The 14,935-nt window shown below is 43.2% G+C and overlaps 1 protein-coding gene across 1 annotated transcript in view; it reads right to left on the reverse strand.

The window, feature by feature from the left end:
* The window catches only part of pde8a (phosphodiesterase 8A), a 58,524-nt gene that overhangs the window by 3,356 nt on the left and 40,233 nt on the right, over positions 1 to 14,935 (reverse strand). The window contains exons 11-19 of the mRNA XM_030414274.1: positions 13,836 to 13,878; positions 11,085 to 11,162; positions 10,832 to 10,902; positions 8,697 to 8,861; positions 4,526 to 4,574; positions 4,157 to 4,292; positions 3,873 to 4,071; positions 2,192 to 2,409; positions 877 to 1,009 (exon numbers count right to left, since the gene is read on the reverse strand). Of these exons, the coding sequence (XP_030270134.1) occupies positions 877 to 1,009; positions 2,192 to 2,409; positions 3,873 to 4,071; positions 4,157 to 4,292; positions 4,526 to 4,574; positions 8,697 to 8,861; positions 10,832 to 10,902; positions 11,085 to 11,162; positions 13,836 to 13,878 (1,092 nt within the window). The remainder of the gene's footprint in view (positions 1 to 876; positions 1,010 to 2,191; positions 2,410 to 3,872; positions 4,072 to 4,156; positions 4,293 to 4,525; positions 4,575 to 8,696; positions 8,862 to 10,831; positions 10,903 to 11,084; positions 11,163 to 13,835; positions 13,879 to 14,935) is intronic.

Genomic DNA, 14,935 nt, shown 5'->3' on the forward strand with positions numbered 1-14,935 from the left:
AATAACTCTGTTTGTACATAAACCACCACGGGGGGATAAAACATGGCAGCTGATGAAGGTTTTCTTTAAGGACGAGGAGAGTCTGTGTTCGGCGTGTGTTCCTAACCAGCCCCTGCAACACTTACATGTAAAAGAGGAGCACAGCATGCAGTCACATGATGTGCATGATCTGTACGTTTCAAGACTGAACTCAATTATGTTGAGGGGAAGCACTGAAGGTCTATTTTTCTAAGCCAAGATGAGGGAGGTCTCTGTTTTATTCAGACCGTCAAGTCTCATTGTTAACAAGATAAAAGCTAATGTGACACAAAGACCTTTTTTTCTTTTTTTCTTTTTTATCAACTCCATTACAATTAAAACCAAACACTTTAATGATAAATCCGTGTAAAGTTCTGGAACCGGGCGATTTAATTCAAGGAAATAAAAGCATCAAATCATTTATTCACATCATTCCTGCCTTTAAAAAAGGCAGGACGACTTTTAAATGTCTGTGTGAAGCATTCCACACACACACGAGAAAGATGGTACCGAGTTGTAAAATTCTCTCCCCACAAAGATTTCTGTGCCGGGGCAACAACAGGCCACAGGAACCGGTCCCGTCACCTCCCGAGCTCTCCTTAAACTATTGTCGCGTGCATGAGCGTTGGACTGAGTACGATTCTGCGACCGCAAGTGACAGAATGAGATCACAATAAAGTGTTTATCCAGTGTCTGAATGCTCCTGTGTGTCCTTTCCCCCCGCTTGTGACGCACAACACTGATCTATTTAGAAGAAAAAAAAAAAAAAAAGCGCTAAAATTAGACCTACTATTTTCTACACAGGTATGAAGTAAAGATAAAAGCGATGCAGGATGATTTCTTTCTTTTCAGTCTCACCCCGTTCTCCTCGAGAGCAGCCAGCGGCTTGTTGATGCTGTTGACAAATTTGTTGACGTGTTCAAAGTGTTTGGTCATCTCAGTGGCGAGCACCATATCAATGATAGCCTGTCGTAATGTTCGATACTCGTTCCTAGACAGAGAGAGAGAGAGAGATGGTCAGGAATCAGACGGGTGAAGGCAGGACAGGAGGAGGAAGGAGCAGAGGAACCAGAGAGAGTGAGAGATGACAGTGTGGTAAATAGCATGAAACCCCGTGTGAACAGTTTCTCCCTTCTGACTGCAGTGACAGCGGCGATGAATGGATGCTTTGTTCACCTTCTCCCCCTCTGAGGGGACCAGCACATGTGAGCTATTCTGCTTTGGGACTCAAATCACATTACTACCCCGCCGCTGTCGACACACACACAGTGTCGCTTTCATCAGCAGGCTCAGCTCATCTGCTGTGACGCTTCAGGTAATGTCTGACGTGAACAGTTTTTTTTGTTTTTTTTTTAAAATAAGAATATTCATCCGTGGACTGAAGACACTTCTCACACTGCAGGGCGCCGATATCCTCTTATTTAACGCACCGAAGCAGTGACGTTTACATTCACGCTGCTCTTCGTCAGACTCATTTACACACTGTGGACATGCACATATACTGTCGGTAAAACATCCATTTTTTTGCTGCCTCTCCCGGTTACGTTGCTATCGAACAAGTCAAACTTTCAGGGAGGGGAAAGGACGTGAATCCTCTCTTTCAACAGTGTGAGCAGACAGTCCAGAATTCCGTTCAGTTGAAGGAAGAAGGAAGGGTCATCACGTCACTGAATCTCTCTTTGGTGCCATACTGTGGCGTCAGCTGTATTAAAGTCTATGAGACATGCACAGAGAAACACACTAAAACCCAACATATAGGATAACATCCAAGGTCCGACAGATTTTCGCTGATGAGACTGTAATTACACTGAGAACAGAAGGTTCTCCTACCTGAATTTGAGGGACGAACAAGGTGAAAAAATCACTTTTAACCTGCTCTCTAAATTGTGCGCTCTGATTTTCTGGAGGTGTTTCTTCATCAGAAGTAATACGACGTAGATATGTTGTGTTTTAGTGTGCACCAATTACAGATTCAGTAACGTAATGACCCTTCCTTCTTTTTAGGTTTCGTGGTTACAGCCTCAGAAAGCATTAAATACTGATTCTTTTGGCGCTGCCCACAGAAGTGCTGCAGTTTAGCCTCCTGAGACATTAAAGCCTGCAGCCTACATGCATCACGGCGGCTGTAGTTTTCTCTGCCTCTGCAGTGATGACAGCCACAACGTCCTCCTACCTCTCAATGTTTTTGAAGATGTTGCACTTGTCGTCTCGTGTGGTGATCTGGAAGGCCAGTGCTGCGTGGTGGCTCTCGAGCACAGCTGTGTCGTTGTAGAGGATGGCCAGCTCGCTCCCGGCGTTGCACAGGAAGCTGTTGGTGCGGCCCGGGTGGTCCACGTCGTGCACGGTAGCGGCAATCAGGGCGGCGACCTCGTCGATGGGATCCAAACTTTGCTGTTGGGTAAAAAAAGGACATGAAACTTGGGTGGAATATGAAACGTCTAATCAATCAGCACCCCTCAAATGTCAAAATGACATCTTTGACTTTTATTTGTCTTTGTTTGTTTTTGGCTCTCTTGACGCTTCAGAGATGACTGGAATATTCCAGCTCTTAAAATGTTTAGGATTTTCAACCGGATTATGCAAACTGTGAGCACTTTATTTCCGGCAGCCGTGCACCTTTGGTCACATCCCTTAATCATCAGAACTGTGACGCGGATCCAGTTTAGCCTGCAGATTGAACCAAGAAAGAGCTCCACGTCGTGAGAGACAGCTGCGATTTATTAATAGGATAATAATATTTAATGTTCACCTTCATTTAGCAGCATTTACAAGCTGCTACATGAGCATTATGCAGCTGCAGTGACATGCTTGATCAAGAACATGAAGAGAATCCCTCATTTTCGTTAAAAAAAAAGAATAAAAAACAAAAGGCAACACACAAACAGTGCCGAGATCATCAGAATAATCAAACTGCAACGTAACAGACCTGCTAACCTGTCTGTGGAGTTCCAGGGATTCAATAACCTTGGGTGATGTAACTTCCTCTCCGCTCACTGGCTAAGCCAATGAAAGATCACTCCACTCAGCTCAGAAATAGACAGTTTGGTAATCAGCTTAGCCGAGCGCGCGGCCTAAACCAGTTACAGTTACTGAGCCACTGACACACTTGGGGCAGAACCTCGACTCTCTTGGATAACGTCGGCTCAGATGGGACACCTGACACTCCAGACTGAGCAGAGAGCTGTGATCATAGAAAATCCCGACATCTAGATGCTAGAGGTGTGTTGGCAGCCTCACACACACACACACACACACACACTAATCCTTTTCCCTTAAGTCAAACATATACAGAATATTCAAGTGTTACGGAAGCATTCGTTTCTTTGGCCGCACGATCCAGCGACAATAAGTCACATGATGAAATGAGCGTTTCTCGTGCAAACTGACAGACTGAAGAAAAGCCACCGAGCAGAATGAGGATTTGGTCTTACTCTATAAAAACTTCAACAACAGAGCATTTACTGCCAATGTATTCATTTATTTTAACACGTATACACACGTAAAAGCTTAGCAATGCACTTCTGGTTGTTTATCGTTTGTTAATCCTTCGATGTGGACAGACTATCAGTAGTTGGACCAGCATGCCAGCAGCATAGCAACATAGCAGCTTCTCCTTTCGGCGAACTGATCCACCACCTTATTGGGTCTGAATGTAGCCTAAGACCGCCCCTCCGGAAAAGCCCAGTCTGCTCTGATTGGTCGTCTCAAAGCAGGAGTCGCCCATCAGCAACTACGACTGTGCAGTGACATCACGACCTTATTGAAAATCCTGTCTACTCATTCTTAGTCACTTGAAATGGAAATGTCACTTTCCACAATATGGCAACGCTACTTTTGACTGCCTGTTAATTTACCTTGACCCTCTCCTTGCAGAGGAAGTATGCCGTTGCGTGCAGGACGTCAGCTGCATGAGAAGAGTTGTGGTAGGAGTTGGTGGAGTGGTAGTTAGCTTCGATCACTTGTAGCCAGGAGCGCAGCGTGGCCTCAGGGCAGTTCAGGAACTCGCAGACACCAAAGCGGGAGAAAATCTTCAGGCCCAAATAGGTCAAAGGCCTGCGGGGAGATTCAGCACGGCAGATTAACAAGAAGCTCCAGACACAGCACCTGTAGGAGACTTTTAAATGTGATGCTGCCTCACCGTTTCAAGGTTGCAGCCTCCAAGTTGACAATGTCAAAGTCCCAAGAGTCCTCATTCTCCATGGTCTGGGCGATACGAGGGGGGATGTCGTTTAACGACAGAGGAGTGATCAGGTGACTGGGGATGTGATGGGGCTCTGTGAGCGGGAGGAGGCAAGAAAGGAAGCGTTCAGATGAAGAGGAGGAGGATAGAAATGTGTTGTTCACTGCCTCTGGACAGCAAGTAAACAAAATGTTTCAGATGAACATCATCTATAAACTACAAAATATAAAACAGAATAGATTTGATTTTTTAATAATTACAGAATGAAAAACATCTGAGACATACACACTCCGTGTCGTCCCTCCTGTACGCTTTGTGTGAACTTACGTTTTGTGGAAAGGATGTATTCGTTTCCTGACAGTCTGCGTAAACCGTCCTGTGACGGAACAGACAGAAAGACAGTGTCAGGGACCGAGGCAGCAGGAGTGAAACAACGACTGAATACATACAATTCATCTTCTTTGAACCGGCATCACTGCTGTCAGAAAACAGCGAGGACCTATGGACTGTCTAACAGACACATTTACTCCGACATGTATGATGTAACATAAAGGTAATCTGTGCTAAAGTGCTGCTAGGATCACTAACACAGGCAGACACCAGCTTGGACTTTGGCTCAGTCCATCTTCAGTCCACATTTCTACCCCTAGCTAAGGAAGCATCAGCAAACTAGTGGTGAGGGAAGGAAGATAACACTGCGGAGAGCTTTAAGTGTTGCCTCTGAAAAACCATCCATCCATGTGGAGCGCCATGCAGCCCGAACACTTCACACCTCTATCCCGACAAGAATCGTGACACTCGATGTGAACGTGCAAAATGGGGGTGCGTCAACAAGGGGCGCATTGGGATCGGGCCTTTCGAGCCGAATGAGACCTGCACGTGCGTATCAACCGTCACATTTTGTTCCGTTGATCAGGATTTAACCACGAGTAAAGGGTTATTTCCATCCAAAAAGCAGAGTAGAAATAATTTACACCAGCAGTAGCAGTTTGTTTTTAACATTTCTCAGGTGCTAACGACATCCTTCAATTCCCTGAGACTTTAATCACATGGCGGACATTTTCCTCAGGGTGGGAAACTTGAAGCTGCTGTCTTCCGGGTTGAAAGTCATGTAAATTTAGGTGATCTGTCTAATTGTTGTCATTTTACAGCTTCACAGTTGATCAGCAACTTAAAAGATGGTGGATAGTGAAAATCTGGAGGCACGTTCAGTCACATTTCAAGGTAAAACAACATATTTAATGACTCGTTAGCTGATATTAGCATTTATCAACTTCCTAGCTAAGGGCGGCTGTGGCTCAGTGGGTAGAGCTGAGGACTAGTGACCGGAAGGTCACTGGTTCAAATCCCTGGCTCCCCTGGGCGGGACTGAGCTACAAGCCGAAGCATCCTTGAGCAAGATGCTGAACCCCAACACTGCTCCTGATGTGCAGTTGGCACCTTCATGGCAGCCACTGCCATCAGTAAGGGCCCTGCGATGAGCTGGCGTCTCATCCAGGGAGTACCCTGGCCTTCGCCCATAGAGCCACTGGATTTGGCCCCAGTATCCCCGCTCCACCTTAAAAAAGGTGGAATAAAAAAGCGGTAACATCACCCGCGACCCGCATGGATAAAGCGGAAGAAAACGAACGAACGAACGAACGAACTTCCTAGCTAACATTTGATTAAATCGTGTGTGTTTAACGTAAATAAATGTCTCCACGATGTGTGTCGGTATTTCTGAATTGATTGATGTCGTTCCTAGTTGTATTGCATCAAGACTGTGGTTGAATGCTAACGTTAGCTGATGGAAGCTAGTTGATTATCAAACCTGTTGTTTTACTTTCAACACCGGATTAAACTATCAATTGTCTTTTCAGTTGCTAATCAATCAGGAAGCTTAAAGTTCTAATAATTTGTCAGATTTTTCTACATTTATATGGTTTGCTGCAAAAACAAAGCAGTGTGATATGTCAGCTTCCCCCCCTGATGAAAATGGCTGACGTGTGAACGACGACAACGAATCTCAAAAACTCATTTTACCAGCAAAGAGAAGAAACTAATATCTTTGTTTATGTCGATGTGTCTTTAAAGAAGTTGGATTTGGGATCTCTCTTGCTGCTTCTGACAGAAGAGCACAACAAACTACAGCTGTATCATAAACAAGAGGAAACAAAGAACAGAGATTTCCCTGATTTTTTTTTTTCCTATATTACCACTTTTATGAGTGTTCCTTCATCTGTGAGTGTGACACAATATTTTGGAGGCTGCGTTATGTTGACACCTCGTATCGTTTCCCCCGCAGAGGGAGTGGAGGGATGAGGCAGCCAAGCCGAGCTTATTAATGAAACCAATATGCAGTTCAGCAAGTGATTACCATATTTATGAAGTGTAATAGTCGTGTCAGAAATGACGGCAGGATAATTTATGTACATATGTCAGATAATCTACTGTAAATTATTCCATCATGGCGTTTGTCTTCCTCTGGGCAGTGCTGCATGCTGGGATAGTAAATGGGGCACAGCAGTGAGGTAACACTCCATCACCCGAATAATCAAACATGATTCTCAGCGGTTGGAACGATCCAGCTCCTCTAGTGCTGTGATTTGTATAAGCTGTGTAGAAGTGAGCGCGAGTTAAGAACTGGCAAAGTCGAGGCTGATCAAACTGTTTTCTGCCGCTAGAGAGCGGCGTGGTTAGAGTCCTAAAACACGGAAATCAGTTAGCATTTCTACACGTCCGCTCTCCTCGTCTCAAAGCCACAGGCGGATGATATTTAGATGTTTTTTCTATGACAGACAGTACATCATAAAGTGTCCACCAGTTTAATTATAAAGCGTTAATGTGTCTTAAAAACTACAAAAGTTATCAGTTACCTTAAACGTCATGACAGCGAACTAGTCCGTATTAACAGGCCGACACACTGTTCTGACTCTGACTTTACAACTTGTACATTGATCAGTTTATAGAAAACATGTGTAGTAAGACGCTTAGCAGCAGTGACGTTTAAGTCATGTGACCGTGGCGTCGTCTGTTTTTAGCGTGATATCAGCTCACTTACTTTAATTAGCTTGATTCAATTTACCCTTTGAAAATCACAGAGGTGGTGTTTATCAGTGAAGATCATCCTGCTGAAGGAAACGCGTAAGTAACGCAAAGTTATCTTCAGCAATAATCCAAAGTCCCAAACTGCAAACATGCAAACTTTCAGGGTTAGCCGACAGGAATGTCAGCTGCTCGCATGCTTGCAAGATGTTTTGTGCAGTAGTTTTGAAATAGTTCTTTGAGAGACACATTTAAACAGCATCTCTTTTTGGAGAACAGCTAAAACAAGAAGACACAATGAAATCACACTCTCAAAAACAGGATTATGTGTTATTAAACTTCGTCATCAGTCTTGTACGCCGTGGAAATATTAAAATATTAATAAAACGTTGCGAGCAGGCCTCCACTTCTCTCCAACAACATTACTGCCACTTGTCAGCAATGCAAATGACAGGCCTGTATCACCCAGTCAGGGCGTTAGTGCGGTACATGGGTGTGTGTCACAGAGTGAAATGTTTACTTCACAAGTGAAAAAGGAAGAGGAGACTGGCTCATCTTTGACCCCAGCATTGTCTCATGGTGGCGCTGCCTCTGTACACACTGGTTATTTTAAGACTTTCTCCCCACAAAGATGACGGCGCTCCTCTTAACGTTCGCTGGGTCCTCCGAGTTCAGACCCGGCGCAGCTCGCCACAACAAGCCGGAGACCGTAAACTACGCAACCAGGCACCTCGTAAACCGACACCATCGTACATAAGCAATCATCTGAACCCAAACTCGCATGGTTTTCTGGTTTCGTCAGCCCTTTATCGCTTATGCAGAACAAATCTCTCTGTTGGGGGGAGGGAGAGCAATGAGTAACAATTCTGTGTGTTCACAGAGTACATGTTTAAGTAAAGCCATGCTTATTCATCTGATCCAGAGAACAGGATGTTTCCAGGCCTGTGGAGTCGAGAGGAAGAGGTTCATGTGAGTGTGACTGTGTGCAGAGAGAGAGAGAGAGAGAGGGGGGAGGCAGAGGGGGAGGGAGAGAGAGAGAGCGAGAGAGAGAGAGAGAGAGAGAGAGAGGGTGGGGTGGGCTTTCCTCTCCAGCCTACAGGAGCACAAAGGACAATCTAACACTTCCTCTGGGGTTGTTGCCAAGACTGCCAACTTGGCACTCTTTCTACTTCTGTACTTCACCGTTGCTGTCTGTTAATCTCTCCCTCTGTCTCTCTCTCCGCCTCACAAAGATCCTCAAACGGTCCGAGGGCTCACACTCGCCCTCCTGCCACTCTGTTTATTACATTCACCACATTATCACAGGCCTTCGTAAGCGGAGCGCCTCACGGACGTTCGCAGACGTGTGTGTGTGTGTTATCACTGAGGAATTCTGCGAGCGCTCTGACGTGTGTTATCAGCCGGGAGTCGATTCATTCGTAGCGGAAGGAAGCTGTTTGGGTGTTTCGGACTTCTTGAAGGACCTGCTGCTTACCGTCATCAGCCCCCCCACGAGGTCATTGGTGTGGGGGTCTTCATCCTTGGTGCCCAACTGTGGGGAGTAGAGCTCAGTGGTCCTCAGGATCTCCAGTACCCGATCCAAGGCCTCCGCCACGGGCATAGGACTGCTTTCCTGCGCTGCGTTGATGATGTTGATTACCTGCACCACAAAATAGTTGTGGAATTATTCAACTTTTTCTATTGTTATTTGAAAAGAAATAATAGAAGCAGACTGGCAACAAAAATCATAAACTAAATCTTTTTGGGGTTGTGGTCAAAACAAGACATTTGAGGACGTCATCTTGGGCTTTTGGACACACTGATCAACAGTTTTCATTTAATTACTTAATCACTTAATTAATCAAAAAAAAGTCTAAAGTGCTGAAGTTCTGAAATCAATATGATTTATCCTGCTCCACTTTATTTGTGAAGGTCGTTACAAAGCCTCTGTGTCCAGACTGAAAAGGCCTCTGTAGTTTAGGTGTAGAAACTTAATTAAAGGGTAACTCCCCTTTGATTCCCTCCAGTGATGTCACTCAGTGACTAAGTTGCATTGTGGGTAATGTAGGCACCAGGTTCTAAAAGCAGTCCACTGGTCTAGCCTTGCACTCCTATAACACTGTTGGACTCACAACAGAACCAGAGATATCACTGTTATATTTCACGCATTCTTCTTCCTTTTCAAAATGTAGTGCCTACATTACCCACAATGCACCTTAGCCACTGAGTGACATCATTTCAGGCAGTTCATCAGATTACATGCAGCTTCCTCTGGAGCCACAAAAGGCTTTGTACAGATCTTTTTGTCACATTTACAGAAGTTCTCCTCAAGAGCACGAAGATAGAGCTGGAAAAAAATAATAAACAGGAGGCATAACTGAAGACTGAATTCATATATTCCTAAAGTGATTAAAACAAGACTGAACAATCAGAGTAATTAACTTTTATCCCCTAAAATGTCAACTTGGTGGTTCTAATAATGGCAGACTTGGGAAGTAACAGAATACATGTAACAGGATTTCAGATTTAGGATGAATAAACCATAACTATATTCTGGTAAAGTTACAGAAAATCAGATGTAATTAGATTACAGATACATACATTAAAAAAGGGGATTACTAACAAGATTACAATTCAAGAGTCACACAAGTAAAAATAATGTAAATGACATTTCTTTTCTCTTGTCTTCTTTCTTTAGGTAATCCAAACATAACAGCAAGTAATCAAGTTACTTTACTTGAATATTGTGATACTTGGATTCGTGTTACTGATGACATTATTTAAGAGGTATTCATTAACTTTGTTTGAATACATATGTAAAGCTGCAATATATGTCAGAATTGGCCACCTGTCAGTAAGCATCCACTAACTCCTGTTACAGTAGCTGCCTTAGCTAGTTAGCTCAATTAGCTATGCAGCTAGCGGTTCGCACTGGGAGCTCAGGGACCAGGGGAGTGTTAGAGCTCATGGGACAGGGCTAGCTGGTTAGCATGCTAACTGCAGAAGATATCTCTGCAGTAAAATACTCAGACGTCGTAACATCAGAACTGTTATTTATTCACGTCCTGCTGATCAATTTTTTTATCTTATTGTTTTAACTTAAATTCTAACACATTGCCTCTTTAAAGTCGCCCTCACTACCCTGATAAATGGAGCACCTATGGGGAGGTCAGCCAGCATGTGCAAGAACACAAGTTCTAGTTCACACACACACACAGACTCACACACACACACACACACACACACGGTAGCTCTATCAGTGCTTTATTCTGAAGAGGACGATGCCTACAGGGACTGACTGCACAGTCAAGTGATACAGCCGTGGTCTCCGCAGTGTGTCATATGACCCGTCCCCGGGGACTTTCTCTGTATCCGACTACCCAGACTGCAGAGTACAGAAACCAGTGAAACAGCAGGTCATTCTGGTCCGACGTGCTCGTGTATGAAATGCGGCATCTTATCGCCACATCTCCACTCGACATGGTATGTGTGGCCTTGAGCCTCGGAGCATGTAGCTGTACAAGAACCGCTCGTGGCGACTGTGGCAGCTCCATAACTCAGGAGTTCAGTCATGAGATACGAAGTGCGAATCATGTGACGGACGCTCGGGGGGGGGGAAGATGAACCCACCTTGGTGATGGGGGCTTCTATAGTCATGGAGTGGATTCGGGCCATTGAGGAGTGCCTTCGCTGTGAACTCCCTGTCAGGATGAAGAAAACAAAAAAAAAAACATCTCTGAATGACATAATTCAACAAACAAATTAAGCTGCAGTTTTTCCAAACACTTCCTAACGAGTGCGTGTGCGTGTGTGTCCAATCAACACTTGATGCAAACAGACAACCGCCCAGAGTTTTCCGTCATCTATCTCCCTTCACTCTCACCATCGCTCCCTCGAGACGTCGTGGATCTGACGTCCAGAGAGCCTTTCCTCCGGTCTTTGTGCTTACTGGATTGGATGTCTGGGGAGAAGAAAACACCTCACGTCAACACACAAACACAAACACAGTTCGAGTGCAGTGACGAGGCGGACCCTGGCAGCCATCACGACATCCTTGAAGGAGAGGATGAGATGCTTTAATCAGTCACAACCTGAATTGTTTTATCACTCTGAACTCTCAATTCTGTGCTTTATCACACGTCTGGGGGTTTAATCCAGCAACATTTTAATAAATTGGTCAAAGTTCAGAACAAAAGATGATAATTTAATGTGATATTGAACATTCTGCGTGTCAAAGAAGTTTCTGGAAAGACTCGAGCGCTCAGAAAGAAAATTGGAATTGTCAAGTGAATCTCTCCGGTCAAATCCATAGATATGAAACAGCAGCTTTTATAATCTTTTTTTTATAAATGTATTCATGTTGTCACATCCGTCTCTGGCATTTAAAGGATGAGGACGGTCTCATTCTGGATTTTTCGTCAACATAAACAATAAACAGATAATCTCTCAATATCTTTTCGACGTCCATACGACAGTTTCACCTCAACCAAACACATTTCATCTTAGTCTTCCTTTAATTTGATCCCAGTAAACATTTAGCATCACCACTTGTAAAACGTCAGAATAATATCAGAACTACTGATTTATTTCAGATTTTATTTCTTTAATCACATTCCCAGCAGGTCATAAATGAGTAAACAGTTGATGGAACCATTTTCTTTTAAAGTAGACGTCTAACAGACTCTGACATAACTGAAGTGTAACAATAAAATCTCAGCAGCGGTTAAAAAAAAAAACGAGTTTTAACGACTGAAACGTCTGACTTCAACTGTAAAGCTTAAAAAATAGATGGGCCAAAAATAAATTGAATAAATAAATTGAAACAGCTGAGAGCTTTTGTTTTAAGCGTCAGACGCCGGACTAACTGGTGCTTTTGTCCAGAGTATTTTCAGCACAAACTTGGTTTGATGATTTTACAGCAGCAGGACGGCAGCCTGTGTGTACGAGGAACAAAACATCCAGTCTAACAATGAGGTTAATGTGTTTACAATAGTTGGTCAGACAACAGCGGTCATCACACAGAGGAATAAGATCCACCGGGTTTTTACTTTCACTGTACGGTCGGATCAACTCATCTTTGGTTTTGGCACTTTTATGGAATTTCTCTGTTTTCCGGACTCCAGAAAGTTAATTTCCGTGACGTAATCGGCTTCTCCTCCGCACATTTTCACCTTCGTTTCAATTTTCATGCCTTAAAAGTTGGACTTTCGGATGACACATCTCTCAGAGCACAACGACGAACTCTGTATGTGTGATTTGAGAATGATGAGTTTATCCACTGCATCGTGGGTTCAGTTTCATTGAATCTGACAAGTGGAATCAAACCATGTACCAAAACGAGTCCCAGTTAAGTGCCTCTTTATTACATTACGCACCGACTGTAACTCGTCCATGTGTGTCATCACTCAAACGTAAAATAGCCATAAACTAAAAAGAGACAAAAAACAAACTTTACCTCAGTGGAATCTTTTCAGTTTGGGTAAATTAAGTTTACAGAGGTTTTTACACCACAATGAGTCATGAGGTGGTGACTGATGAGTCAAACCGTCTGTTCAGAGCAACTGTGTGTTTTAATAAACATATCCATGTTGGTACAAGTGGAAATACGACAAATTGCTTCCCTTTTGTGATACGATATATTTCTTAATTCTTACTTTAAATCAGGGTTTTGTGGGGGAAAGAGTCAGTGTAAGGTAACCTTGTATACTTAAAACAGGGTCATTTCACAAAAATCTGATTGAAATATAATAAAAAGCACAAACAAAAAGTAAATCGTGGAGCAAAACAAAAAGGGAAAATACGTAAGAGCTTTGTCCAAAATCGCAAAACACGACACTGGCTTAACACTTTAGGTTGTAACATAAGATTAGAAGCATAATCAACCTTTAGAGCCTCTAATCTGAAGACCTTGTGGTGTTTTATAAGAGCGACTGTGAAATATACTGTGCTGTAACACGGCGCAAAGCTCCGTAAAAACAAACTGCAAGTCACTTCTTAGCCAACACAGCAGAGATATGATCCCTGTTTTGTTTGCCTGTCAGGAGCGAAGCTGCTGCGTTTTGAAATCACTTGCAGCTGTGAATCGCCTCGACAGTTGATACCACGATACAGTGACGAACAATAGTCCGGTTTAGAGAAAATAAAAGCGTGGATAACTTTAACAGGGTCAACAAAAAGACAGGATTCTTTTTCTTTTGAGACATTCCTCGGCTAGATAAAGCAGGACTGGACCCCGCTGACAGTCTATTGTTAAGAAATTGGGTCGTGATTGAGGAAAACAATGATTTTTGTGGCATGGTGTAACACACACGCTGACATATTACCAAAAGTCCATAATGTGACCAAGTTACTGTGACCAACATCTAACAAATATCTGGTGCAAATAATCGGTTAAAAATAGCCCCTGTGGATCACCAGCGGAACATGGAACTAAATGTGCTCCCTAATGACAAACACAATGCCGGCCCTCAGATCCTCAAACCTTGTGACAGATCACAAGAACTTCGATTACTAACTGTGACAACTGTCCAGCGGAGACAACCAGAACTAAATCAAATCTACGAGACGAGTCGGAGTGTTTCGAGTCGTTCAGCGTCATAAAAATCACCCGCGATGTTATTCTGATGGAGCTTACCTGTCTGAGACTCTGCCTGCACTCGTTCACTGGTTTTATCACTCTGCATGGACAGAAGAGACACAGATCATCAGAACAGGCCGGCCAGAAAGCTCCTCTCACACGTTAAAGGGTAACGCCACCAATTTAACACTTAAAGTGTGTTTACAGGTCTTTGGAAGTGCGACTGAACATGTGAGGAGAGTGGTATAAAAGCCTGCACGTACTCTGACAGTTTACATCCAGTGATGTCACTTAGTGGCTCAGTTGCATTGTGGGTAATGTAGGCACCAGGTTTTGACAAAGAAGAAGAAGAATACATCTGGTTCTGATTTACTGATTTGGATCATTTCTTTTTAAACAGTATTATAGGAGTCATTACATTTTGGGTTTTCTGCTTGATTTGGACCTGTTGTCCTCATTTGTCATCTGTTGGTACCAAAACAAAACACTTTAATCAGACCAAAAACAAAAACCTTGTTTCTAAAAACCTTTCTACAACCAATCCTGAGAGTAAAGTGAACAAGGTACAAACCTTCATCAAAAATATGGTTGAAACTTTATTGTACTAACATCTGTAGTTTGATGTCAGTTAAAGATTGGATAAATCTACTAACGAGCCAGGATGGGATTTTATTATGATTCATGTGAAGTGAAAGTGAAAGGAAGATAACATCTTGGGTGGGAAGATTTGGGAAGAGTTTGATTTTGCATGTAGTTCAAATTAGTCTACACTAACTTTTTATTGTCATGTGATACATCTACGTGGCATATTTCTCAGTCGAGGGCAGACTGACGGTTGGAGGCTTTAGTAAGTACTCTGCAGTGAGAGGTTTGTCAGATGTGATGCTGATGTTCCTGGTGTGATACGTGATCAAGATGATGAACAAACACCAGAAACGTCAAACAGTTTTATACTTTGTTGCACACTTGTAACTTTGAAAAGTAATGTATTCCTCTGCGTGTGTTTTTGCAGCTTCTCAGACAGGCTTGTCTTGAGAATTCAAATGCTGCATTGTTTGCAAATTTGTTTTTGCACGGCAAAGTTCGGGAAATTAACAGTTTTATACTTTGTTACACACTGGTGACTTAATTATGTTATACAGTAAAATAAACCCATT

Source organism: Sparus aurata, chromosome 4, assembly GCF_900880675.1.
Source record: "Sparus aurata chromosome 4, fSpaAur1.1, whole genome shotgun sequence".
NCBI classification, from domain to species: Eukaryota; Metazoa; Chordata; class Actinopteri; order Spariformes; family Sparidae; genus Sparus; species Sparus aurata.